This window comes from Carcharhinus amblyrhynchos, chromosome 28, assembly GCF_965287045.1.
Source record: "Carcharhinus amblyrhynchos chromosome 28, sCarAmb.v2.hapA, whole genome shotgun sequence".
Classification (NCBI taxonomy): domain Eukaryota; kingdom Metazoa; phylum Chordata; class Chondrichthyes; order Carcharhiniformes; family Carcharhinidae; genus Carcharhinus; species Carcharhinus amblyrhynchos.
Window position 1 is genome coordinate 31,672,916 of NC_137351.1, and position 24,634 is coordinate 31,697,549.

The window sequence follows — 24,634 nt, forward strand, 5'->3', positions numbered from 1 at the left end:
TTGTTGGAGAAGATTCTTCGGGACAGGACGTACTCACATCTGGAAGAGAATAGGCTTATTAGCGATAGATAGCATGGTTTTGTGAAGGGGAGTTCCTGTCTCACAAACTTGATTGAGCTCTTTGAGGAAGCAACAAGAAAAATTGACCAGGCCAGGGCAGTGGATGTTGTATACATGGACTTTAGTAAAACCTTCGATAAGGTTTCTCATGGCAGGCGGACAGAGAAGGTGAAATCATAAGGGAGCTGAGGTGAGCTGGTAAGATGGATACAAAATTGGCTTGGGCATAGAAATCAGAGAGTAGCAGTGGAAGGGTACTTTTCCAACTGGAGGACTGTGACAAGCAGTATTCCACAAGGATCAGTGCTGGGGCCTCTTTTGTTTGTAAAATATATAAATGAATTGGAGGGAAATGTCAGTAGTTTTATTACTAAATTTGCAGATGATATAAAAATTGGGGGAGTAGTGGATAGTGAGGAGGATCGTCAGAAGATACAGCAGGATGTAAATCGACGAGAGACCTGGGCTGAAAGATGGCAAATGGGATTTAACCTGGACAAGTGTGAGGTGATGCAATTTGGAAGGTCTACAGCAGAAGGAAAGTATACAGTAAATGGTAAAGCCCTTAGAAATATTAGCATACAGAGGGATCTGGGTGTGCAGATTCCCTGAAAGTGGCAATTCAGGTGGACAAGGTGGTCAAGAAAGTGTATGTTATGTTGCCTTTCATCGGTCGTGATGTTGAGTATAGGAATTGGAAAATCGTGTTGCAGCTCTGTAAGACTTTGGTTTGGCTGCACTTGGAGTATTACGTACAACTTTGACCACCACACTACAGGAAGGATGTTGATACATTGGAAAGGCTGCAGAAGAGATTTACCAGGATGTTGCTGGGTTTGGAGGATATGGACTATGAAGAAAGATTGAACAAACTTGGATTGTTTTCATTGGAGCGTTGGAGAATGACGAGGGACCTGATAGAGGTTTACAGGATTATGACAGGCTTGGGTAGACTGGATAGTCAGGGGTTTTTTTTCCAAGGTCAAAGGATCAATTACTCAGGGGCATAGGTTGAAAGTGAGAGGGGGAAATTTTAAAAGAGATGTAAGGGGCAAGTTTTTCACACAGGGTGGTGAATACATGGAACACATTGCTGGAGGAGGTAGTGGAAGCAGATTCTATAGATCAAGAGGCATCTTGAATCAGCAGAGAATAGGGGGATGTGGATTACGTAGAGGCAAGAAAGTATCAGATTAGAGAGGCATCTGTGTCGGCACAGACTTGGTGGGCCAAAGGGCCTGTTCCTGTGCTGTACTGTTCGTTGTTCTAATACGTGTATGGGATCTTTGAAAAAAAAGTGAGGGGCTGAAGACAGAGGAGAAAGGTCACAGCCTAAAGTTGTTGAATCCATGTTGAGTCCCGAGGGCTCTAAAGTATCTCATCAGGAGATGGGGTTTTGTTCCTCCGGTTTGTGTTGGGCTTCACTGGGGCATTGCAGCAGGTCAAGGACGGACATGAGATTGCCTGCTGTGTTCCAGTGAAGCCCAACGCAAACTGGAGAAGCAGCATCTTATCTTCCAATTGGGCACATCCCAGTCCTCAAGACTCAACACTGAGTTTAGCATCTTTAGATTGTGACCTTTCTCTTCCATCTTAAACCCCCTTTTTTCCAAATATCCCACACATGTATTTCCAAAATGCAACCCCCCCCAGCCCACTCCCCTTCCCACTCCCAGCCTTCTGTGTTTTGTTCTTAAAGTTGCTATTTTTTGTTGCAGCTCTAACACATTCTCCCTCCCTTCAAATGGACAGTCAAAGGACTTGAAACACTAACCCTGTTTCCCTCTCCTAACAGATGCTGCCAGACTTACTGAGGTTCTCCAGCACCCTCTGTTCTTGTTCACTGATCATTCTTTGGCGAAACCAAATGAAGCCTGATCACAGGGCCCAATCTGAGTCCATGCGCGTATTGGAGTTGTCACCCCGTCCCACCTGGCCAGCTCTGGATTGTCCATCCTTCCTGTGCAGGGATAGATCTCCATCCGCCTCTGTGGTAAGTTGATCTTTCTGCGGGCTCTTCTGGCTGCTTGAAGTCCTCGGTGGTGGAGTTGGTGGACAGCTCCTCGTTGAATCATTAATGTTTCGGTCAATCATTTCTGCTGGATGTTTATCAAGCTCCCTACTGTTAATGTTGACCATATTAAACTCCCCCGTGAGGTGGGGCAGTTGTTCTGGTCCATTCTCTGACGTGAAGCCAACCGCCTCAGAGCGTGTGTCTATTTGGCCATCAGGGCCTGGTATTTCTGCCGGAAAGCCTTTGCTGTGGTTGATGTAGAAGATGGTGCCGGTGGAAGTAACTGGACTATTGAAGTAACTGCTGTCACTGCTCGAGCGAGTCATTAGCTTCTGAGATCTTTTGGCGCAGCTTCTGTCCATGCACCTCTCGCATAAATGCTTTCTGTGCCAGCATGCTTCATTTTTCCTTAGACCTTAAAAGTAAAAAGTTACAATCTTAGTGGAGCCCTGCCAAAATGAAAGCATCTGAAGTAAACTCACTACACTCACAGTGATCATCAGTTCCCTCCTGGGCAAAGTACAGGAACCAATACCAGAAATGTGGAGAGGCTGAGCATTGAATATGTTAGAATATTCAACCTGTTTGTTCTATTATTTCAGATGGTATTATTTTTACCAGGATGTTGCCTGGTATGGTGGGAAGGTCTTATGAGGAAAGGCTGAGGAGACTTGAGGTTGTTTTCGTTAGAGAGAAGAAAGTTGAGAGGTGACCTAATTGAGGCATACAAGATGATCAGAGGGTTAGATAGGGTGGACAGTGAGAGCCTTTTTCCTCGGATGGTGATGGCTAACACAAGGGGACGTAGCTTTAAATTAAGGGGTGGTAATTATAGGACGGATGTCAGAGGTAGGTTCTTTACTCAGAGGGTAGTAAGGGCGTGGAATGCCCTGCCTGCAGCAGTTGTGGACTTGCCAACTTTAAGGGCATTCAAATGGTCAGTGGATAGGCATATGGATAACATTGGAATAGTTTAGGTTAGAGGGTCATTAGATTGGTTCCACTGGTCGGCGCAACATCGAGGGCCGAAGGGCCTGTACTGCACTGTAATGTTCTATGTTCTACGGTTGGCTCACCTTTTGTTTCCCATCCTTTAACATCTAATAATGTAGTGGAGAATTATATTCAAGAGATTTTTATTAAGAATCCTTTGGAATCCCTACAGTGCAGAAGGAAGATAATCTTCCAATAGAGCCTGCACTGATTCTCCGACAGAGCATCCTACTCACACCTATTCCCCCACTCTATCCCCGCAATCCAGGCATTTACCCTGCTAATCACCCTCAGCTACATATCTTGGGACACAACGGGGCAATAGCCAATCCACCTACCCTGCGCACCTTTGGACTGTGAGAGGAAATCAGAGCACATAAAGGAAACCCACACAGAGAACGTGAAAACTCCAACAGATAGTCATCCAAGGCCAGAATCAAACGCGGTCCCTGGTGCTGTGAGGCAGCAGTGCTAACCACTGTGCCCAGGCTGAACTTACTCCAGAAGGGCAGACAAGATAGGAAAGGAAATGGAGTCACCACATATGTTAAGGAGGTAAAGGATTTCCAGTGAGGCACTCTCATTGGGAATGTATAGTGTGAAGCGAGTCAGAATAACTATAGGGTTTACAACAGTATACCAAAGTTAAAAAGAGGACAAAAAGAGGGAGTTGGGAGATCAGAATGTTCACAGTTGTGGCCAACTTCATAAACAGGGAGTGCTCATTCAATCTGAACTAGCCAATGCAGTGCAGACAAAAATCTGATTAAATGTATTAGAGATGTGACTCGAGGTACCGAATATCTCAGTTTAGCAATTGGAAGTCTCCTGGATATTATTGGGATTGGGAATTGTTCAGGGAGACAGGAGAATCCATAACGTGATTCCACTTGGAGCGAAGCAATCAAGGAGACTCCCAATATTGGGATGTATGAATTTAAAATGGCCAACTTCAGTGGAATGGGGGTTGGCGGGGAGTCAAAACAATTGAACTGAAGTTTGCAGGACAAGTATGCACTCACCATTAGCAACTGTGGATTAGATAAGTGTGGTTTTCAATAGACTTTATAAAGTCTGTGTAGAAAGATGAGGAAATCTGGGGCAACTACAGGAACCTGCAGATATCTATTATACCTCTCACTATTTATTATCTACTTTTCAGTAAATTACAGCTGATCTAAAAGAACGTTTTTTTGGTTTACCTAACTAACTTCTAAGTTCATTTGTGGAAGATCCCAAAGTACTATCAGAGGGAGAGCTGACTAATCTTCGGTTGACTTGACCACAACCACACCAGCAACACAAAAGACAAGACAAAGTGCTGGAATCTGAAACAAAATACTGAGAGAACTCAGCAGGTTTGACAGCATCTATGGAAAGAGAATAGAGATGTTTCAAGTCAGACAATCCTGACTCCAAATGTTAACTCTATTCTCTCTCTGCAGTTGCTGTCAAACCTGCTGAGATTTTCCAGCGTTTTCTGTTTTTGTCTGTGTTAAAACTAAAGGCGACTTCGTCATTCACTCTTCTGCTGATTGTGGGATCTTACTGTGTGTAAATTTCCACTGGTTGTAAACCATTCTGGGATGTCCCGAGGATATTATGAGTAATAGACATGGTCAATGTTATTTATGCCTGATTCACACTGATGATCTTAAAAGGCACCTTGGATCATGTTGGGATGACCACAAGGAGGTTTTAATTTCTTGGAATGATATTTCCGACCAAGTTGACTCTATCTGCTGAGGCATTCAAAGCCATGAAGGATTTTGTTAAAGAAATTCAAAAAAAACCTATGACCAATGATTAGTTAGTCTTAAGTTAGATGAGATACTTTAAAAACCATCATCTTAACCTTTCAGTTCTACACTGAGCCTCAAATTAAAATTCACTTTCTTGTCTTTAGCTCACCAAGACCTGGCAGTTCTCTACATCTGTGACATTCTCCAGATTTACTAGATCGCAACTGGGACTTGATGGTTTGAGTTATAAGGAGAGGCTGGATAGACTGAGACTTTTTTCCCTGCAGCGTAGGAGGCTTAAGGGTGATCTTATAGAGGTCCATAAAATAATGAGGGGCATAGATCAGCTAGGTAGCCAACAGCTTTTCCCAAAGGTAGGGGAGTCTAAAACTAGAGGGCATAGGTTTAAGGTGAGAGGGGAGAGATACAAAAGAGTCCAGAGGGACTTTTTTTTAGCACAGAGGGTAGTGAGTATCTGGAACAAGCTGCCAGAGGTAGTAGTGGATGTGGGTACAATGTTGAGTTCTAAAAAGCGTTTGGACAATTACATGGGTAAGATGGGTATAGAGAGATATGGGCCAAATGTGGGAAATTGGGACTAGCTTAGTGGTATAAAAAAGGGGGCAGCATGGACAAGTTGGACTGAAGGGGACCTATTTCCATACTGTAAACCACTATAACTCTATTAAAACCAACCGATACTCTCATCTCTTTGTTTTTTCATGTTAGTTTCTTTGTGCACCCCGAACCCCTCTATGCCTCCCTCTGCCCCATCACTGACAATTATACCTTCATGTCTAGGCCCAGGTTCACAGAATCTTCACCCACAACTTTGCCTCTCCATAGTTCTCACCTGCATTAAAAGCCTCATTGCAAATTACCCTTTTCGAACAAGCTTCTGGTCATACTTCCTAATAGCTTTGACTCAACGGTGAAGTTCTTTGCTAAATTTACCAACATGAAAGATGCAATAAAAATGCAATTTATTATAGTTGTTCGTGTTGATTCTTAGGATGTGGAACCCCCGAGCAGAAACAGCAACAAAACGGAATCCATATCAAACTGTACGAAAGAAATAGTTAGAGATCTGAAAAAGAAAGATGTTAAAGGCTTGAGGAGAGATTGGATTCAGTGGATCATACTTCAGTATTTCTGAACAATTCTAATGGTGACTGTGAGGCCTAGTGGTGGTTTCAAGAGATTTGAGTTCTCTGAGATAATCGAAGATGCCCTTACCTCGTGCACTCCATGAAGAGCTGTCCTTATTCAATCTTGCGTTTTCAACTGTTAGTAACATTGCTTCATTAAATTGTTGTTCAGCAATCTGTGGACACAAAACCAATCGTTCATTATTGTTCAAATCCCAATACTGAACATGCAGAGGAATCCAGAGACTAGACCAAAGTAAGATTCCACCAATCGGTAATGACTGTTAAATGCCATATCCATATTCCTGAAGGCAACATTTGTATTGATTAAGATGTAACAATGAACCCTAAGATGTGAAGGTTGAATCACAGATGAATGTTGTGATTTCTTGCAACATCAAACACAAGTAGACATTTTACTGAGCCTAGTTTTGCATGTGGCCTGGGATCCATTTTTGTCTTTACCACCTGCAAGTTCCATCGTCACCTGGCACTGAAGATAGTCTTACAGAGAGGATCATCCAATCATAGAATCTTAACAGTGCAGAAGAGGCCATTCAGCCCATTTGGTCTGCACTGGTTCTCTGACAGAGTATCTTACCCAGGCCCTCTCGCCCATCCTATCCCTGTAACCCCTGTCACATACTTACCATGGTTAATCCATCTAACCTATTTACCTTGGGACACTAAGGGGTAATCTAGCATGGCCGCTCCACCTAACCTGCACATCTTTGGACTGTGGGAAGAAAGCAGAGCACCCGGAGGAACCCCAAGCAAACATGGAGAGAATGTGCAAACTCCACACAGACAGAGACCCAAGGCCGGAATTGAATCTGGTCCCTGGCGCTGTGAGGCAGAAGTGCTAACCAGTGTGTCACCGTGCTGCCCTTTAGCTTACCCTTTCCCAATGAGGTGAGTTAGTGCAATTTTTCCCATTGGATGTTCCATTCCATGCTCAACGGATGCTTAACACACAAAGATAAAGGTGAAAATTTACCAAATTCCATACTCAGCTGCCGAGTTTTGTTTGTCCATTCCCAATTCTCTTCAGAAACTAGTCCAGGCGAATCATACCAAAATGAGAATTACTGACGTAAAGCATCAGAGGACACGATTCAGGTTGGGAGGTCAATGTCTGATTGTGACCTACATAATTGTTCATCTGTAATGGGAGGTGGTTAAGGATCTGGGTAGCTCAGTTGGTAGAGCATCAGACTTTTAATCTGAGGGTCCAATGTTCAAGTCTCTGTGCAGACCTTATTTTTTTGAATGCAGGGTGAAGTTCAAGAAAGCAATTAGGAAAGCAAAGAGGGGAAATGAGGAAGTTTGGGCTGGTAAAATTAAGGAAAAGCGTATCAATTGGAAGAGGATAATCAGGGAGAGAGTAGTGCTCGGTAGGGACCAAGGAGGAAATCTGTGGGTGGAAGCAGAGGACATCAGTAGAGTGTTGAATGAATACTTCATATCCATCTTAGCCTAAGAGAGTGAGGATAAAGGTATAAAACTGAGGGAGAGAAACTGTAAGGTTCTTGAGCAAATTGACAGAGGAAGTGACAAGGAAGTGGCAAGTTGCCTCATGTGAAAAGTACCTAGATGAGCACATGGAACATCATAACATTCAACGCTATGGGCCAAGTGTTGACAGGTTTAAAAGTAGACAAATCTCCAGATCCAGATGAACTGTGTCCCAGGCTGCTGTGGGAGGCAAGGGGAGAGATTACAGAAGCTCTAACCCAAACAGAGATCTGTGCTGGGTCCCCTATTAGTCATCATTTATATAAACAACATATTGACTATGTGGGGGGTAGGATTAGTAAATTTGTGGATTGCCCGGGTGGTTAACAATGAGATTGAGTGTTTGGGCTCCAAGAAAATATAGGCAGAATGGTCTAAAGGGCGGATAAGTGGCAGATGGAATTTAACCCTGAAAAATGTGAGGTGATGCACTTTGAAAGGAGTAATTTTATAAGGAAATATTCAGTGAGCATCATTACACTGGGAAGTTCTGAGGAACAAAAGGACCTTGGTATGTTTGTCCATAGATTTATAAAGGCAGAAGAGCATGTCAGTAAGGTGGTGAAAAAGGCACTTGAGACACTTGCCTTTATCAATCGAGGCATAGATTACAAAAGCAGGGAGGTTATATTGGAGTTTAGTGAGGTCACAGCTACAGTACCGTGGTTCTGGTCACCACATTATCGGAAGGATGTGATTGCACTGGAGGGAGTGCAGAGGAGAGTCACCAGGATGTTGCCTGGGATGGAACATTAAAGCTATGAAGGGAGGTTGGAAATGCTTGAGTTGTTTTTGTTGGAGCAGGGAAGACTGAGGGGGCGACCTAGTTGAGGCGTACAAGATTATGAGGGGCATGGACAGAGTGGATAAGGAGCAGCTGTTCCCCTTAGTTGAAGGGTCAGACATAAGGGCACATGGGTTCAAGGTGAGGGACAGGAGGTTTAGGGGGGGATGTGACAAAAAACATTTTACCCAAAACTGTGGTGATAGTCTGGAGTGAATTGCCTGGGAGGGTGGAGGAGGCAAGTTGCCTCACATGAAAAGTACCTAGATGAGCACATGGAACATCATAACGTTCAACGCTATGGGCCAAGTGCTGGTAAATAGGGTTAGGTAGGTAGGTTAAGTGTTTCTACATGTCAGTGCAGACTCAATGGGCCGAGTTCCCTAGTCGCCACACTCCAGCGCCTGTTCGGGTACACTGAGGGAGAATTTGATACAGCCAATACACCTAACCACAATAACAGATTTTCGTTGTAACTTCGTGTAAGCCTACTTGTAGCACTAATAAATAAACTTTAAAACTATTAACATGTACCCTAGTTCTTGAAACCGGAATTCTGGCAGGGATCTGGGATTGATTCCTGACCCGGGTCACTGCCTGTGTGGAGTCTGCACATTCTCTCCGTGTCTGCATGGGTTTCCTCCAGGTGCTTCAGATTCCTCCCACAGTCCAAAAGATGTGCTGGTTAGGTGCACTGGCCCTAATAAATTCTCACTGAGGACCCAATGCTAAATTCTCACGGGGGATCCCTCCATCCCTTCCTCCAAAGACATCGGGATACCTCCCACCCTCCTTGGTGGCATGTTTCCTCATCCCTCCCTGACACGGAACGCCTGCACTGGGGCAATGTGTCCCCCTTTCAGGCCCCTGACATGCCTCCTCTTCATAAGCCCCCTTCACAGGTCCCCCTTCAAAGCTCCCTAATTATAGCCCTCCCTGTCATAGGCCCCACTCAAGCCCCACTCCCTTGGCACTTGACCACCTGCTTCAATGGCAGTGCCCACTGGCTTGGCCATCAATTGCGGTCCACGTATCCCCCCTGTCTATTAAATGCCACGGTGCAGCAATATTAAAGTCTTCTGTAATTCTGCATCCAGCCCGGCTCTCATCGGGGTGCCTTTGTTTCTCTAAGCCACCTCAATGTGACAAGTAGTAGCCCTCTCTATAGACCCAAATCGATCCACCACAACCAGAAAAAGAATTGAGAAAAACTGGTTAGAATGTGGAATTGGCTGCTGCAGACCACTGCTGAAACATCAAAGAACAAAGAACAAACAAAGAACAACACAGCACGGGAAACAGGCCCTTCGGCCCAACGAGCCCGCGCCGCCATTTTAACATTATGAGTCCCCTCTCCACCCATGACCCTTGTCTATGCTTATGGCACTCCACATTGAGGGAAGACTAATTTAGGGATCACCTGGACACTCCTTTTTAGAGTTTGATATTGTTGCACCGTGGCATTTAGTAAACAGGCGAGAGGCGTGGACCGCAACTGATGGCCAAGCCAGTGGGCACTGCCAGTGAAGCAGGTGGTCAAGTGCCAAGGGAGTGGGGCTTGAGTGGGGGCTATGACAGGGGGGGCTATAAAGGGGGAGCTTTGAAGGGGGACCTATGAAGGGGATTTATGAAGAGGAGGCATGTCAGGGGCCTGAAGGGGGGACACATGTTCCCCCTTGTGAAAGGGGTGCAATGAGTGGGCAGGAGTGTGGCACTGTCGGCTGCCCGTGAGGTGAGATCTCCAGCGCAGACCCGTGGGGTAGTTTCACTTTCACTCCTTCGCACGGAGTGAATTCACGATTATAAAAGAGATACAGAGGCTCTAGAGAAGGTGCAGGAGTCAGATTTATAAATAGGACACTGCAACTCAGAGTTTATAACTCATTAGACAAGGCTTTTCTCTTGAAACAAGGAGGTGCATTTTACTCTCAATAAAGTGGGATCACCGGCCCACCTTCCACCCTCCAGCCACGCTCCCTCTGCTCAAGAACTTGGCCTTTGGAAAAGTACATCTGAGGTTCGGATCCCGTGCCCCATGTGAATATTCAGCAACACTGCATTGCCATTCCAGACCCTCCGTTTTTGGATGGGGCATGGGGGGGGTGGGGGGGGGGCCGTTCCAGAAGCTTACACTCCACCAACTCCCACCCCCGCCCTGTACACAGGCTGAATAAAGCCACTTGCTGCTTTAGTAGCTGCTGGCAGGGAGGCACAGGAAGCTACAAGCTTTCACAAACCCTTCCCCTCACTTCCTTCTACATTTTTCTTTACTCTTTCACAGGTTGTGGGTGTCACTGGCAGGGCCAGGCTTTGTTGCCTATCCCTAATTGCCCTTCAGTTGAGTGACTTGATGGGCCATTTCAGAGGGTACGATGCAGCATGGTGGCACTGCGGTTCGCACTGCAGCCTCACAGTGCCCAGGACCCGGGTTCGATTCCCAACTTGGGTCACTGTGCGGAGTTTGCACGTGCTCCCAGTGTCTGCGTGGGTCTCCTCTGGGTGCTCCGGTTTCCTCCCATAATCCAAAGATGTGGGGGTTAGGTGGATCGGCCATGCTAAATTGCCCCTGGGGAGGGGGGACTAGCTCAGGTAAATGCATGGGGTCATGGGGATAGGGTGGGGATTGTAGTCAGTGCAGACTCGATGGGCTGAATGACCTCCTTCTGCTCTGTAGGATTCTATGGTAGTTTAGAGCCAACCACATTGCTGTGGGCTTGGAGGCGCACGTAGGCCAGACCAGGTAAAGACGGCAGATTTCCTTCCCTAAAGGACATTAGTGAACGTGGGTTTTCATGACAATCGCTGATAGTTTCACCAGTGATACAAGCTGTATATTCCAGACTTATTGAATTCCACCAGCTGCTGTGGTGAGATTTCCAGAGCATTAGCCTGGGCCTGTGGATTACCAGCCCAACGACCTTACCACTGTGTTACCTTCTGTAATTAACAGGGTCAGTCTCTCAATGCCACACCACAGTAAGCTCTTGTGTCTGGAGTTAATATAAGTAATGGAGTGTCGAATTTCTGTTGCAGCTACATTCCCATTCTATGAATAGATCCTTGGTGTGAGGATTCTGAGAAATCAACGCAGGCCAGTGTGACGATTAGCAGAGGAGGATCTCTGTGGCCAAAACTAAAATTGTAAACTTCTCTGTTCCCAGAATCAGTCTTTATTAATCATTTTCAAGTATGATTTCAAAAACTGCCAGTAAGGATCATACAGACTCTGTCACCTCTGCCAGTAACTGCTGGCACATTCAGGCCTTGTCTGCCATACCTGTGCCACCTCGCTTTCAGCTGGCAGATAAGACTATCAAACTTTTATAGATCCAGTGTCCAGTAACATAACGTCATGGATGATCGGATTATTAACGAGCTTAGTAGCTTGTTAATTTGCTTTTTAAAAATGGCAGGCGGGCTTCTGATTTCAGAACCCGACTAACTGTCCAAATATCAAAGACCAGCGTGATCGTGTGACGTGGCCAAAAATGTGATGGGCGCGACCTGAAGTCATCACACCCGCTTTGCGGAAGTGCTGATGCGGATGGGGCCATGGTTAACCCAATGCGCGGCACATTGGTTAGCATTGCTGCCTCACAGTGCCAGGGACCCGGGTTCAATCCCGGCCTCGGGTCACTCTCTGTGTGGAGTTTGCACGTTCTCCCCATGTTGGTTTCTTCCTGGTGTTCTGGTTTCCTTCCACAGTCCAAAGATGGGCAGATTAGGATGATTGGGCATGGTAAATTGTCCCTTAGTGTCGGGGGACTAGCTGGGATTATGGGACTAGGGCCTGGGGGGCATTGTTGCTCGTGCAGACTCAATGGGCCGAATGGCCTCCTTCTGCACTGTGGGGATTCTATGGTTCCATGATTCAACCTCCCAAAATAAATTTCGCCCCAAGGTGTCTGAATGGTAATTTAATAGAGATCTTTAAAATTATGGAGGGATCTGACTTGTGAAGATTCAAAAAATTTTGGCCATAAATATAGGCCTGCCATATATGTATGTTGGGGGTTTGAGGTGTGTACTGCCCCTTTAAGGGTACAAGTTATGTGACCCCTTGTGATGGAGCTAGTTCCTCCCAGGGTGGACCCTGCTTAAACAGTTTTAGGTCCTGACTGTGGAACAGGGCACATCTATAATGAAGTGTTCCATGGGGCGGCACGGTAGCACAGTGGTTAGCACTGCTGCTTCACAGCTCCAGGGTCCTGGGTTCGATTCCCGGCCTCGGGTCACTGTCTGTGTGGAGTTTGCACATTCTCCTCGTGTCTGCGTGAGTTTCCTCCGGGTGCTCCAGTTTCCTCCCACAGTCCAAAGATGTGTGGGTTAGGTTGATTGGCCATGCTAAAAAAAAATTGCCCCTTAGTGTCCTGAGATGTGTGGGTTAGAGGGATTAGCGGGTAAAATGTGTAGGGGTAGGGCCTGGTGGGATTGTGTTCGGTGCAGACTCGATGGGCTGAAGGGCCTCTTTCTGCAGTGTTCTATGAAAAGACAGTCAGCAAAAAATCAAACAGGAATTCAGGAGCAACTTCCTTACTCAGAGAATCAGAAGAATGTGGGAAAGAGTCCCACAGTGAGTGTCTGGGTTGAGAAACATTGACATATTTGAGGGAAAGTTAGAGAGGTATTGAGGGGTTAAGAATACAAAGTGATGTTCCGAGTGTTATGTCAAGTAGGGTGGGAGGAGCTTCTATTGCAGCATAATTACCATTTAAACCAAACAACCTGTTTCTTTGTTATAAAATCCATAGTAAGAAGTTTCACGACACCAGGTTAAAGTCCAATAGGTTTCCAATAGTTGTGAGACTTTTGCGTGTACCCAGTCCAACACCAGCATCTCCACATCATAAACTCCATAGCCAGGATTCTCTTTGGAGCAACTCATCAAAGCTCCTTTGGCAACATGTTTAGGAGAACATAGAACATAGAACCCTACAGTGCAGAAACAGGCCCTTCGGCCCACCGATTCTGTACCAACCACAATCCCACCCAGGCCCTATCCCCATATCCCTACACATTTACCCGCTAATCCCTCTAACCTACACATCCCAGGACACTAAGGGGCGATTTTAGCACGGCCAATCAACCTAACAGTGGTGTGGTGTAACAGTGGCAGTGGTGTAACAATATTAGTCATTGGAATAGTAATCCAGAGTATCCCGGGTTCAAATCCCACCACAGCAGATGGTGAAATTTGAATTCAATAGAAGTCTGGAATTAAAAGGCTGTTGATGACCTTGTCTGGCCTACATGTGACTCCAGGCAGAATTACCACTGGCAACGAACTAGCCATTGGAAATGACAATGGCAAACTCAGCAATGACCCTGGCAATGTCCTCCTTACTAACATCTGGGGGCTAGTGACAAAACAGGGAGAGCTGTCTCACATTCTAGGCAAGCAACAGCCCGACGTAGTCAATCCCACAGAATCGTACCTTAAAGAAAATGTTCAGGATGCCACAATCACCATCCTTTTCCCATCAGCAGGACAGACCCAGCAGAGAAGCAGCAAAGTGGTACACGATCGGGAGGGAGTCGCCCTGGGAATCCTTAAGTTTGACCATTCTTCTCAGTTAGCTTGGAGTTTAGTTATGGGCAACCCGAGAGAGAGAGAGAAAAAAAAAATCATCCGGAAAATAGCCTGCAAAAATAAAAGGCCAGGATTTTCCGGTCATTCGTGCCCCACTGCCAGCGAAGACAGAGAATTTAGTCAAATCTCCGCTTGCTGCAGAGGGACGAGAGAATCCCGCTGGTGTGAATGGCCAGAAAATACCGGCCACAGCCTCACTGACAAGGCTCTGATTTAAAGAGGAGCTCGCAACGATTAAGTGAAGCCTGAAATGACGAGCTCAAGGTGCCATTCATGAGGACAAAGCAGCAAACTCTCCCTAACTGGAGCAAATAGGCAAGGAAGATATCATTAAATATTCTTTTATCAAATGACAGAAACGAGGAGGATCGGCCCTTTATCATCGCTGGGTCGAAATCTTAGCATTTCCTTCCTAGCTGCAGTGTGGTAATATTGTTAGACCTGGCTCACCATCAGCAATGGTTATAAATTTGTCAATGAAACCTACATCCCATAAATTAATTTTAAAAATGTGGCCTTCGTGACAGTTTTACACGGAGTCTGTGAGTGAATATGTATAATATTCTCTCATTCCCACCTCATAGGGTTAGCACTGCTGCCACCATGGGACCCAGGTTCAATTCCCAGCTTGGGCTGCTCTCTGTTTGGAGTCCGCACGTTCTCCCCGTGTCCGCGTGGGTTTCCTTCGGGTACCCCGGTTTGTTCCGAAAGACGTGCTGGTTAGGGTGCATTGGTCAAGCTAAATTCTCCCTCAGTCTACCCAAACAGGCACCAGAGTGTGGCAACTAGGGGATTTTCACTTTATTGCAGTAAGCCTACTTGTGATACTAACAAAAAAAACCTGAGAACACAATGTTATGAAAGAATAAATAAAAGAGAATATGATGAAATGTGGATATGTCAGTAAGCCAGATGCTGTGTTAAGGCCCAGTTCTCTGATTCAGGCTCCACCCCAGCCAGGCTCCTGATAGTTGGAGTGGAACCAAATTAAACCTGTGTACCTGTACACCCAGATCCCTCTGCCTGTCAGTACTCTTAAACTCCATCTGCCATCTCTCTGTACTGATCTCCAACCGATCTAGGTCCTGTCATCTGCTAAAGGTTTGATCAGTAAGTTTGCGGATGACACAAAGGTTGGTGGATTTGCGGATAGCAATGAGGACCATCAGAGGATACAGCAGGACCTAGATCGGTTGGAGACTTGGGCAGAGAGATGGCAGATGGAGTTTAATCCTGACAAATGTGAGGTAATGCATTTTGAAAAGTCTAATACAGATAGGAAATATACAATAAATGGAAGAACCCTTAAGATTATTGAAAGGCAAAGGGATCTGGGTGTACAGGTACACAGGTCACTGAAAGTGGCAGCACAGGTGGAGAAGGTAGTCAAGAAGGCATACGGCATGCTTGCCTTCATCGGCCAGGGCATTGAGTTTAAAAATTGGCAAATCGTGTGCAGCTTTATAGAACCTTAGTAAGGCCGCACTTGGAATATAATGTTCAATTCTGGCTGCCACACTATCAGAAGGATGTGGAGGCTTTGGAGATGGTACAGAAAAGATTTACCAGCATGTTGCCTGGTATGGAGGGCATTAGCTATGAGGAGAGGTTGGAAAAACTTGGTTTGTTCTCACTGGAACAGGGGTTGAGGGGTGACCTGTTAGAAGTCTACAAGATTATGAGAGGCATGGACAGAATGGATAGTCAGAAGCATTTTCCCAGGGTGGAAGAGTCAATTACTAGGGGGCACAGGTTTAAGGTGCGAGGGGCAAGTTTTAAAAGAGATGTACGAGGCAGATATTTTACATAGAGGGCGGTGGGTGCCTGGACCTCGTTGCCCGGGGAGGTAATGGAAGCAGATAGGGTAATGACTTTTAAGGGCAATCTTGACAAGTACACGAATAGGATGGGAATAGAGGGATATGGTCCCCAGAAGTGTTGGGGGCTTTAGTTAAGTTGGGCAGCATGGTTGGTGCAGGCTTGGAGGGCCGAAGGGCCTGTTCCTTGCTGTAATTTTCTTTTTTCTTTGTTCTTTCTTTGTATACTGAATGTGTATATGAACATTAACATCAGGAACAGGTGTAGGCCATTTGGTCCATCAATCCTGTTCTGCTATTGAGTAAAACGCGCAGGATAGGTTAATTAGCCATGCTAAATTGCCCCTTAGTGTCCCTAGATGTGTACATTAGGGGGATTAGCAGGGTAAATATGTAGGGTTATGGGGATAGGAGCTGGGGGGTTTGTTGTTGGTGCAGGCTTAATGGTGTGAATGGCCTCCTTCTGCACTGTAGGGATGCTATGATTCTAAAACCATGACTGATATTCCTGTTTACCCCCAATAAATATGAATGTATTGAATGAGTTTTTAAATATGAATTTATTGAATCAATCTATTGCGATCTAAGCTCAACCAACCAAACCCTTACATTCCCTCCCAAAAGCTCATTCTCTGAGACTGGTCATTTATACTCTTGACAGGGTGGGTGTGGAGAGGATGTTTTCTCCTGGAGAATCTATACCTAAGGACCACTGTTTAAAATAAGGGGTTGCCCATTTAAGCCGGAGGTGAGGGTTTTTTTTCTCTCAGCGGGTGGTGAGTTCCTGGAACTCTGTTCCTCAAAGGGAAGTGGAAGCAGAGTCTTTGAATATATTTAAGGCAGAGGTAGATAGGTTCCTGATTAACAAGGGTAAGGGGAGGGAGGGGTGAAAGGTTATTGGGGTATATAGGTAGGAATGTGGGGCTGAAGTTACAATCGGATCAGCGATGATCTTATTGCTTGGCAGAGCAGGCTCGAGGGGCTGAATTGTCTATTCCTGCACCTAATTGGTATGTTTGTGTGGTGTACGTCTTTCTCTTTTAACCCATCTTTGATTAGGTAACCTCAAGCTACTTGATCTTCCTCTCTGAAAAGCACTGGGGGAGAAATTTGTTTACATTGCTTCACTCTGCAGATTTGCCGTGATTCCCTGGGGCCCGCAGACCGCTACTCGTTCCTCATTGACATCACTGAAGACAGCCTTATCACTCAGGCAGATAGCGGCGCTATGCAAATAAATCACCCCTTTCTGACTCAACCTCTCTCTGCACCTTTATAGAAGCTATTCCTTCAGCCAAGGCTCCAACACTCTCTCACCTGTTTCCCCCCCCCCACTTCTCAACTGCCTCCCCTTCCCACACACATGCCCACCCCCCTACCCCACCCCACCTATCTTTTTTTGGGTCAGCATCGATTTTCTTCAACGCCAGTTTGTGAAAAGTTGACATTCTGTGACATTAAATTTGTAACTAAATGTAAGTTGTGATAAGCAAACACCCGGTTAATGTTCAGCTGACTTGCTGAGTGAGGTGGCACAGTGGTTAGAAATGCTGCCTCGCAGCACCAGGGACCGGGGTTCGATTCCCGGCTTGGGTCACTTACACTGTCTGTGTGGAGTTTACACATCCTTCCCGTGACTGTATGGGTTTCCTCTGGTTTTCTCCCATAGTCCAAAGGTGTGCAGTTAGGTAGATTGGTCATGCCCAATTGCCCCGTTGTGTTGGGGACTAGCTAGGGTAACTGCCTGGAGTTGTGGGGATAAGGCCTGGGTGGGATTGTGGTTGGTGCAGACTCGATGGGCCAAATGGCCTCCTCTGCACTGTAGGATTCTTTGATTCTAGATCCCCCTGGGACTGGGTGCAGCATTGGTTTGATACTCAGCCTGGTGTTACTCCTTTGGGTTCAATGGGCACAGTGAGAAGTCTCACAACACCAGGTTAAACTCCAACAGGTTTATTTGAAATCACAAGCTTTCGGTGCACTGCTCCTTCATCAGGTGACTCACCTGAGGAAGGAGCAGTGCTCCAGAAGTTTGTGATTCCAAATAAACCTGTTGGACTTTAACCTGGTGTTGTGAGACTTCTTACTGTGCCCACCCCAGTCCAATGCTGGCATCTCCACATCATAAGTTCAATGGGGAGAGGATAGGGAGGAACATTGCTCCCAGTCCCACCAGATTCCCAACCAGAAGATTGCATTCAAACAGCTCCCTTTGTTTTCATGGCATCACCTGAATTAAATCCATCTTCCTTGTTGTCTTACCAGGGGATCGGGGTGACGGCTGATCACCAGATCGTTAGGGCCTGACTTGCAATGTTGCAGGAGGGCGTAAACTTCATTCAGGGTCAGATTGTGGACATCTGTTGTGTTAATTTTTAGAATCTGATCACCACACCTACAATAAAAGATAAAATAAAAATGTAACATTTCACATGTTTAACTGAAGGATATATTTGCATAAATCGAAGGTCGAATTGGTGAAATGTCCAGCCAGCTAATCGAGCTGCTGAGTGTCGAGAGAGGTGCAGGGAGGGCAATACATTGACCTGCTCCATTGCTCTCAACAGGCTGTGCTCTCCAAGAGCAGCGAGCGTCACTCTAAGACTGCTGGCCTGAGAGGGAAAAGAGCATTCAAGCCCCAACTTCATCCTCTAAGGAGCAGGAGCCTTGAATCTCAACCTTCACCCCCTCTAACCAAAATATTATTGGCCCCTAACTGGATCTCCCCCTCCCCCCGCCATGCCCCCAAGCTGGTCAAGGATTGGAACTTTTGTCCCTGTCTGCTCATGTGTGTCCCTGACCCAGGCCAACATGCTCAGAGGCCTGGGAACCAATTACGTTTTAGTCAGAGAATGGGGGGAGGCTAGAGGAAGATCCCAGAACAATGGTGAGGAGGAATTAACAAAAGATCAAAGGGCAGAGCGCCCAAGTCTGAATGGTTTTGCTGACTAGCACATATTTGCTTCTCTCTGTTCCCACTCCTCTTTTACCTCAGTGCTCACTAACCTCCACTGACTCCCGGTTAAACAAAGTCTTGACTTTAGAATTCACTTTTCAGTCCCACCATGGAGTTGGCCCTCCCCATCTCTGGAATCTCCACCAGCCCCACAAACCCTCTGGGACTTCCTCAAATTCTGGTCCACAATTGGCAGCCATGCCTTCAGCTGTCTCAGCCCCAAGATCCGGAATTCCCTCCCTAAAACAGAGATGAGGAGGAATTCCTTCAGCCAGAGAGTGGTGAATCTGAGGGACTCTTTGGCTCAGAGGGCTGTGCAGGCCAGGTCATTGACCATCCTTAAGATAGAGATAGATAAGATCTTGATTAATAAGGGGATCAGGGGTTATGGGGAAAAGGCAGGAGAATGAAGATGAGAAAAATGTCAACCATGATTGAATAGCGGATCAGACTCAATAGACCAAGTGGCCTAATTTTACTCCTATGTCTTATGGCCTTCTGGTCTAAACCTCTCTGCCTCTCTACCTATCGAGTGGAGTTCCTCCTTTTGGACGCTCCTTAAAATTTACCTCTTTAACCACGGTTTTGGTCACCTGAGCTAATGTTTCAGAATAGAGTTTAGTATCGTGTTTAGTTTTATAAAGCTCCTGTGAAACAACCTGGGATGTTTCATTACGGTAACTGCACTATATCAATGTAAGTTATTGTTCTTTCCAGAACGTAGGCATCGCTGGCTAGGCCAGTATTCATTGCCCATCCCTAATCGCCCTGGAGAAGATGGTGGTGAGCCGCCTTGAACCACTGCAGTCCACCTGGTGTAGGTATACCCACAGTACGATTGGGGAGGGAGTTCCAGGATTTTGACCCAGCGAAGAAACAGCCGATATTTTCCCAAATCAGGATGGTGGACGTCTTGAAGGGGAACGTCCAGATTGGTGTCCCCATGTGATAATATTATATACATTATATATTGCATATTGTTCAAGATAGTATCTATTTTTATCAAGAAATCATGAACTAAGCTGTGTTCCAATCTCACATCCACTGTGACAGACAGAATGTTCAAGACAGCCTCGCTGTTTTCCTACAGAGCACACTCTGAAAAATACCCTGAAAGGATCGCAGTGTACCCAAATAGGCGCTGGAGTGTGGCAACTGGGGGATTTTCACAGTAACTCCATTGCACTGTTAATATGAGCCTACTTGTGACTAATAAAAAATAAACTTCAGAGATATTAATTGATTGGTTATTGTCACGTATTGGGATATAGTGAAAAGTATTGTTTCTTGCGCACTATACAGACAAGGCATACCGTTCGTAGAATAGATAGGGGAGAAGGAGAGGATAGGGTGCAGAACATGGTGTTGCAGTCATAGCTAGAGTGAAGGGAAAGATCAGCTTAATTCAAAAGTCTAACGGCAGCAGGGAAGAAGTTGTTCTTGAATCGTTTGGTACGTGTCCTCAGGAAAGAAGGTGGAAGAGAGAATGTCAGAGATGCATAGGGTCTTTAATTATGCTGGCTGCTTTTCCAAGGCAGCAGAAAGTGTAGACAGTGTCAGTAGGTGGGAGGCTGGTTTGAGTGATGGACTGGGCTTCATTCAGCCTTTGTAGTTTTTTGCGGTGATGGGCAGAGCAGGAGCCATACCAAGCTGTGATACAACCAGAAAGAATGCTTTCTATGCTGCAAGTCATGGTGGACGTACCAATATTGGTGAGAATCATAATGGACATAACAAATTTCCTCAGTCTTCTGAGAAAGTAGAGGCGTTGGTGGGCTTTCTTAACTATAGTGTCGACAGGGGTTGTTGGTGATCTGGACACCTAAAAACTTGAAGCTTTCGACCATTTCTACTTCATCCCTATTGATGTAGACAGGGGCATGTTCTCCTTTACGCTTCCTGAAGTCAATGGCTATCTCCTTTGTTTTGTTAACATTGAGGGAGAGATTATTGTTGTCATACCAGTTCACCAGATTCTCTATCTCTTTCCTGTACTCCATCTCGTTATTGTTTGAGAGCCAGCCCATCTTGGTGGTGTCATCAGCAAACTTGAAAATTGAGTTGGAGGGGAATTTGGCCTCACAGGTATAGGTGTATAAGGAGTGTAGTAGGACACAGCCTTGTGGGGCACCGGTGCTGAGGATGATTGTGGAGGAGGTGTTGTTGCCTATCCTTACTGATTGTGGTCTGTGGGTTAGGAAGTTCAGGATCCAGTGGTGGAGGGAACAGCCGAGGCCCAGGCCATGAAGTTTGGGGCTAAGTCTCGTAGGAATGATGGTGTTGAAGGCTGAGCTGTAGTCGATAAATAGGAGGCTAACATAAATAGGTGTCTTTGTTATCTAGATGTTCCAGGGTTGAGTGCAGGGCCAGGGAGATGGCATCTGTTGTGGATCTGTTGTGATGGTAGGCCACCTGTAGTAGATCCAGGCAATCCAGGAGGCCAGAGTTGATTAGTGCCACGACTAACCTTCCGAAGCATTTTATAATGATGGATGTCAGAGCCACCGGGCAATAGTCACTAAGGCACGATAGTCCAGAATGAAGTAGTGGGCAGTATGATCAGTGCAGCCCAGGCCCCTATTTGAATTAAACTAGTGGAACGTGTTGTTCAGGCAGCCACTTGTTGGGACTCGTTTGCAGTTCCATTCTCATTTCAATCTGACAGGGGAGTTTTCAGGATTCGGTTCACCGCCACATTGAGATCAGACCAAGGCAAAGGCCAACGAAGGTATGCATCAGGAGAGGGTACTTGCAAAGAGAGGGTGACCCATGCAGCAGTGACTCAGATGGCCCTGAGAGAATCAGCGAATCATAGAAACCCTACAAGTGCAGAAAGAGGCCATTTGGCCCATCGAGTCTGCACCAACCACTATCCCACCCAGGCCCTACCTCCATACATTTTACCTGCTAATCCCTCTAGCCTACGCATCTCAGGACACTAAGGGGCATGGTCAATCAACCTAACCCACACATCTTTGGACTGTGGGAGGAATCCGGAGCACCCGGAGGAAACCCACGCAGACACGAGGAGAATGTGCAAACTCCACACAGGCAGTGACTCGAGCCAGGAATCGAACCCAGGTCCCTGGAGCTGTGAAGCAGCAGTGCTAACCACTATGTGACCATGCCAGAAGCTGGAATGGTCCAGACAAAGTCATTCAACGCAGAGCTTCTTGAGTGGAATCGCCAGTGGAATTGGTTGCAGGAGCTCAGTGCAGTCCCTGGCCATGCCTGACCATTTGCTTCATCATTTTCCAGACTGCCAGTGGTCTATCACCTGAATGAGGCAGGTGCTTTGGACAGGAGCCACTTTCAAAATGGAGCTAAACCAATTGCGACAGGGTGGGGTACGGCCACTGATCTCATTCTGAGACCTTTACCCCCCATTAATTCCAGTCAAAGGGTAAGAAGGTGGACCTTTCTGCTGCAAGAGAATTGAGTTGTCTCGGTGATCTCACCCTACCCTCGGTGTCTAACATTATCAGTTTGTTATCAAGCGAGTGTTTCAGCTGGGCCGGCCCTGCAGTGCTGAGGGAGTGCAGCACAGCCCGAGGCGTGTTGAAGATCAGAAGGCCGAGGCTTTAACCTTCCTGCTGCAATGGATGTGAAAGATCAAACCACACTCGCTAAAGAGGAGCTGGGAGTTCTTCCATTGTCTTGGACAGCATCTCTTCCTTCAGCCAACACCATCACTCGTGGGATCTTGCTGTGTACAATTTAGCTGCTCCGTTGGACTGTATAATAATGATCTCACATCAAAAATAATGCTTTGGTCGTGAGGTGTTTGGAGTAGATGTGCAGAGTGAGTCACGCAGCTGGCCTATGACAGGCCACCCAATCAAATTCACCGTCAACAGATCATCAACGCCCCCAGATCAATTTGCTGAGGGGAGCACTGACACTGAGGGGAATCTATCCCTCATTGGGATCGGTCACCCACTCGGATCTGTCACTCACCGGGATCTGTCACTCACTGGGATCTGTCGCACACTGGGATCTGTCGCACACTGGGATCTGTCGCACACTGGGATCCATCGCACGCTGGGATCTGTCACTCACTGGGATCCATCGCACACTGGGATCCGTCGCACGCTGGGATCCGTCGCACGCTGGGATCCGTCGCACGCTGGGATCCGTCGCACGCTGGGATCTGTCGCTCGCTGGGATCCGTCGCTCGCTGGGATCCGTCGCACACTGGGATCCGTCGCTCACTGGGATCCGTCGCACACTGGGATCCGTCGCTCACTGGGATCTGTCGCACACTGGGATCTGTCGCTCACTGGGATCTGTCGCTCACTGGGATCTGTCGCACACTGGGATCTGTCGCTCACTGGGATCTGTCGCACACTGGGATCTGTCGCACACTGGGATCTGTCGCTCACTGGGATCGGTCACCCACTTGGATCTGTCACTCACTGGGATCTGTCACTCACTGGGATCTGTCGCACGCTGGGATCTGTCGCACGCTGGGATCTGTCGCACGCTGGGATCTGTCGCTCACTGGGATCGGTCGCATGCTGGGATCGGTCGCTCACTGGGATCTGTTGCACACTGGGATCTGTCACTCACTGGGATCGGTCACCCACTGGAATGAGTTTCTCTCAGGAATGAAAGATCTAAAAATCATGAGCAAACATTCTGTTGGATAAAGAAATGAAGGCCCAGAGAGTGTGGCCCTCCTCCTGACAGCCTTCTCCCGTCTCCCGAGCCTGCCCAGGGTGAGGGCCAAATCACCGTACATTCCACACTAGGCCAGAGAGCATTCAATCAGGAGATTCATTTCATCCACTTTGTTTAATCTGCTCAAAAATGGAAGAAGGCCAATTTTACAAGGCTTGCTCTGCTCTGAGTTCCTGTTGCTAAAGATTCCTTCCTCACCAATCCTCAGCACAGCCGCAATAATGCAGATCAGTCAGCCTACTGACTAACTCAGATAGGTAGTCCCTCCACCCTCACAGAGACCCTCCCTTGGCCCTCACAAAAACCCTCCCGCGCCCTCAGAGAGATCCTCACTCGACCCTCACAGAGACCCCCCCTCCGCCCTCACAGAGACCCCCCCTCTGCCCTCACAGAGACCCCCCCTCCGCCCTCACAGAAACTCTCCCTTCGCCCTTGGACAAACCCTTCCGCCGAACTCACAGAGACTCTTCCTCCGCCGTCACACACAGACCCTTCCCCTTACAGAGACATTCCCTCCCCCTCACGGAGACCCTCACTCCCCACACCAAGGCCCCGTCTCCCTCTGCACAGAGACCTCGGCTCCCCCGCACAGAGATTCAGTTCCCACCCCCCCCAGTCCGCACAGAGATCTCAGCTCCCACCTCCCCTGCACAGAGACCCTCCTCCCCCACAGAGACCCCATCTCCCCCCGCACAGAGACCCTCCTCCCCCTGACTCTGGGGTGGTTCCCGCAGATTGGAAAACAGCAAATGTGACGCCACTGTTTAAAAAAGGAAATAGACAAATGGCAGGTAACTATAGGCCGGTTAGCTTAACTTCTGGAGTAGGGAAAACGCTTGAATCTATCATCAAGGAAGAAATAGTGAGACATCTGGATATAAATTGTCCCATTGGGAAGATGCAGCTTGGGTTCATGAAGGGCAGGTCATGTTTGACTAACACAGTGGAATTTTTTGAGAACATTATCAGGCTGATTCCTGGGATGGCAGGTCTGTCATATGAGGCGAGACTAAGTCAGCTAGGATTATATTCACTGGAGTTCAGAAGAGTGAGAGGGGATCTTCCCAATGCTGGGGACTCCAGAAGTAGGGGTCACAGTTTGAGGATAAAGGAAAAACCCTTTCCAACTGAGGTGAGGAGAAATTTCTTCGCCCAGAGGGTGCATTTACTACCACAGAAAGTATTTGAGGCCAAAACATTATCTGATTTCAAGAAGAAATTAGATACAACTCCAGGGACTAAAGGAATATGGGTGAGAAGAGCATCAGAATATTGAATTTGATGATAAGCCGTGACCAAAATGAATGGCCAAGCAGTGACCTACTCCTGCTTCTA

At 46.9% G+C, this 24,634-nt stretch overlaps 1 protein-coding gene across 2 annotated transcripts in view; it reads right to left on the bottom strand.

The window, feature by feature from the left end:
• il16 (interleukin 16) overlaps nucleotides 1–24,634 on the bottom strand; it is a 131,471-nt gene that overhangs the window by 28,389 nt on the left and 78,448 nt on the right. For both annotated transcript variants that reach the window (XM_080214246.1, XM_080214245.1), the window contains 3 exons: nucleotides 17,926–18,058; nucleotides 6,046–6,133; nucleotides 1,993–2,489 (listed from right to left, as the gene is read on the bottom strand). In XM_080214246.1, coding sequence (XP_080070372.1) covers nucleotides 1,993–2,489; nucleotides 6,046–6,133; nucleotides 17,926–18,058 — 718 coding nt within the window. The remainder of the gene's footprint in view (nucleotides 1–1,992; nucleotides 2,490–6,045; nucleotides 6,134–17,925; nucleotides 18,059–24,634) is intronic.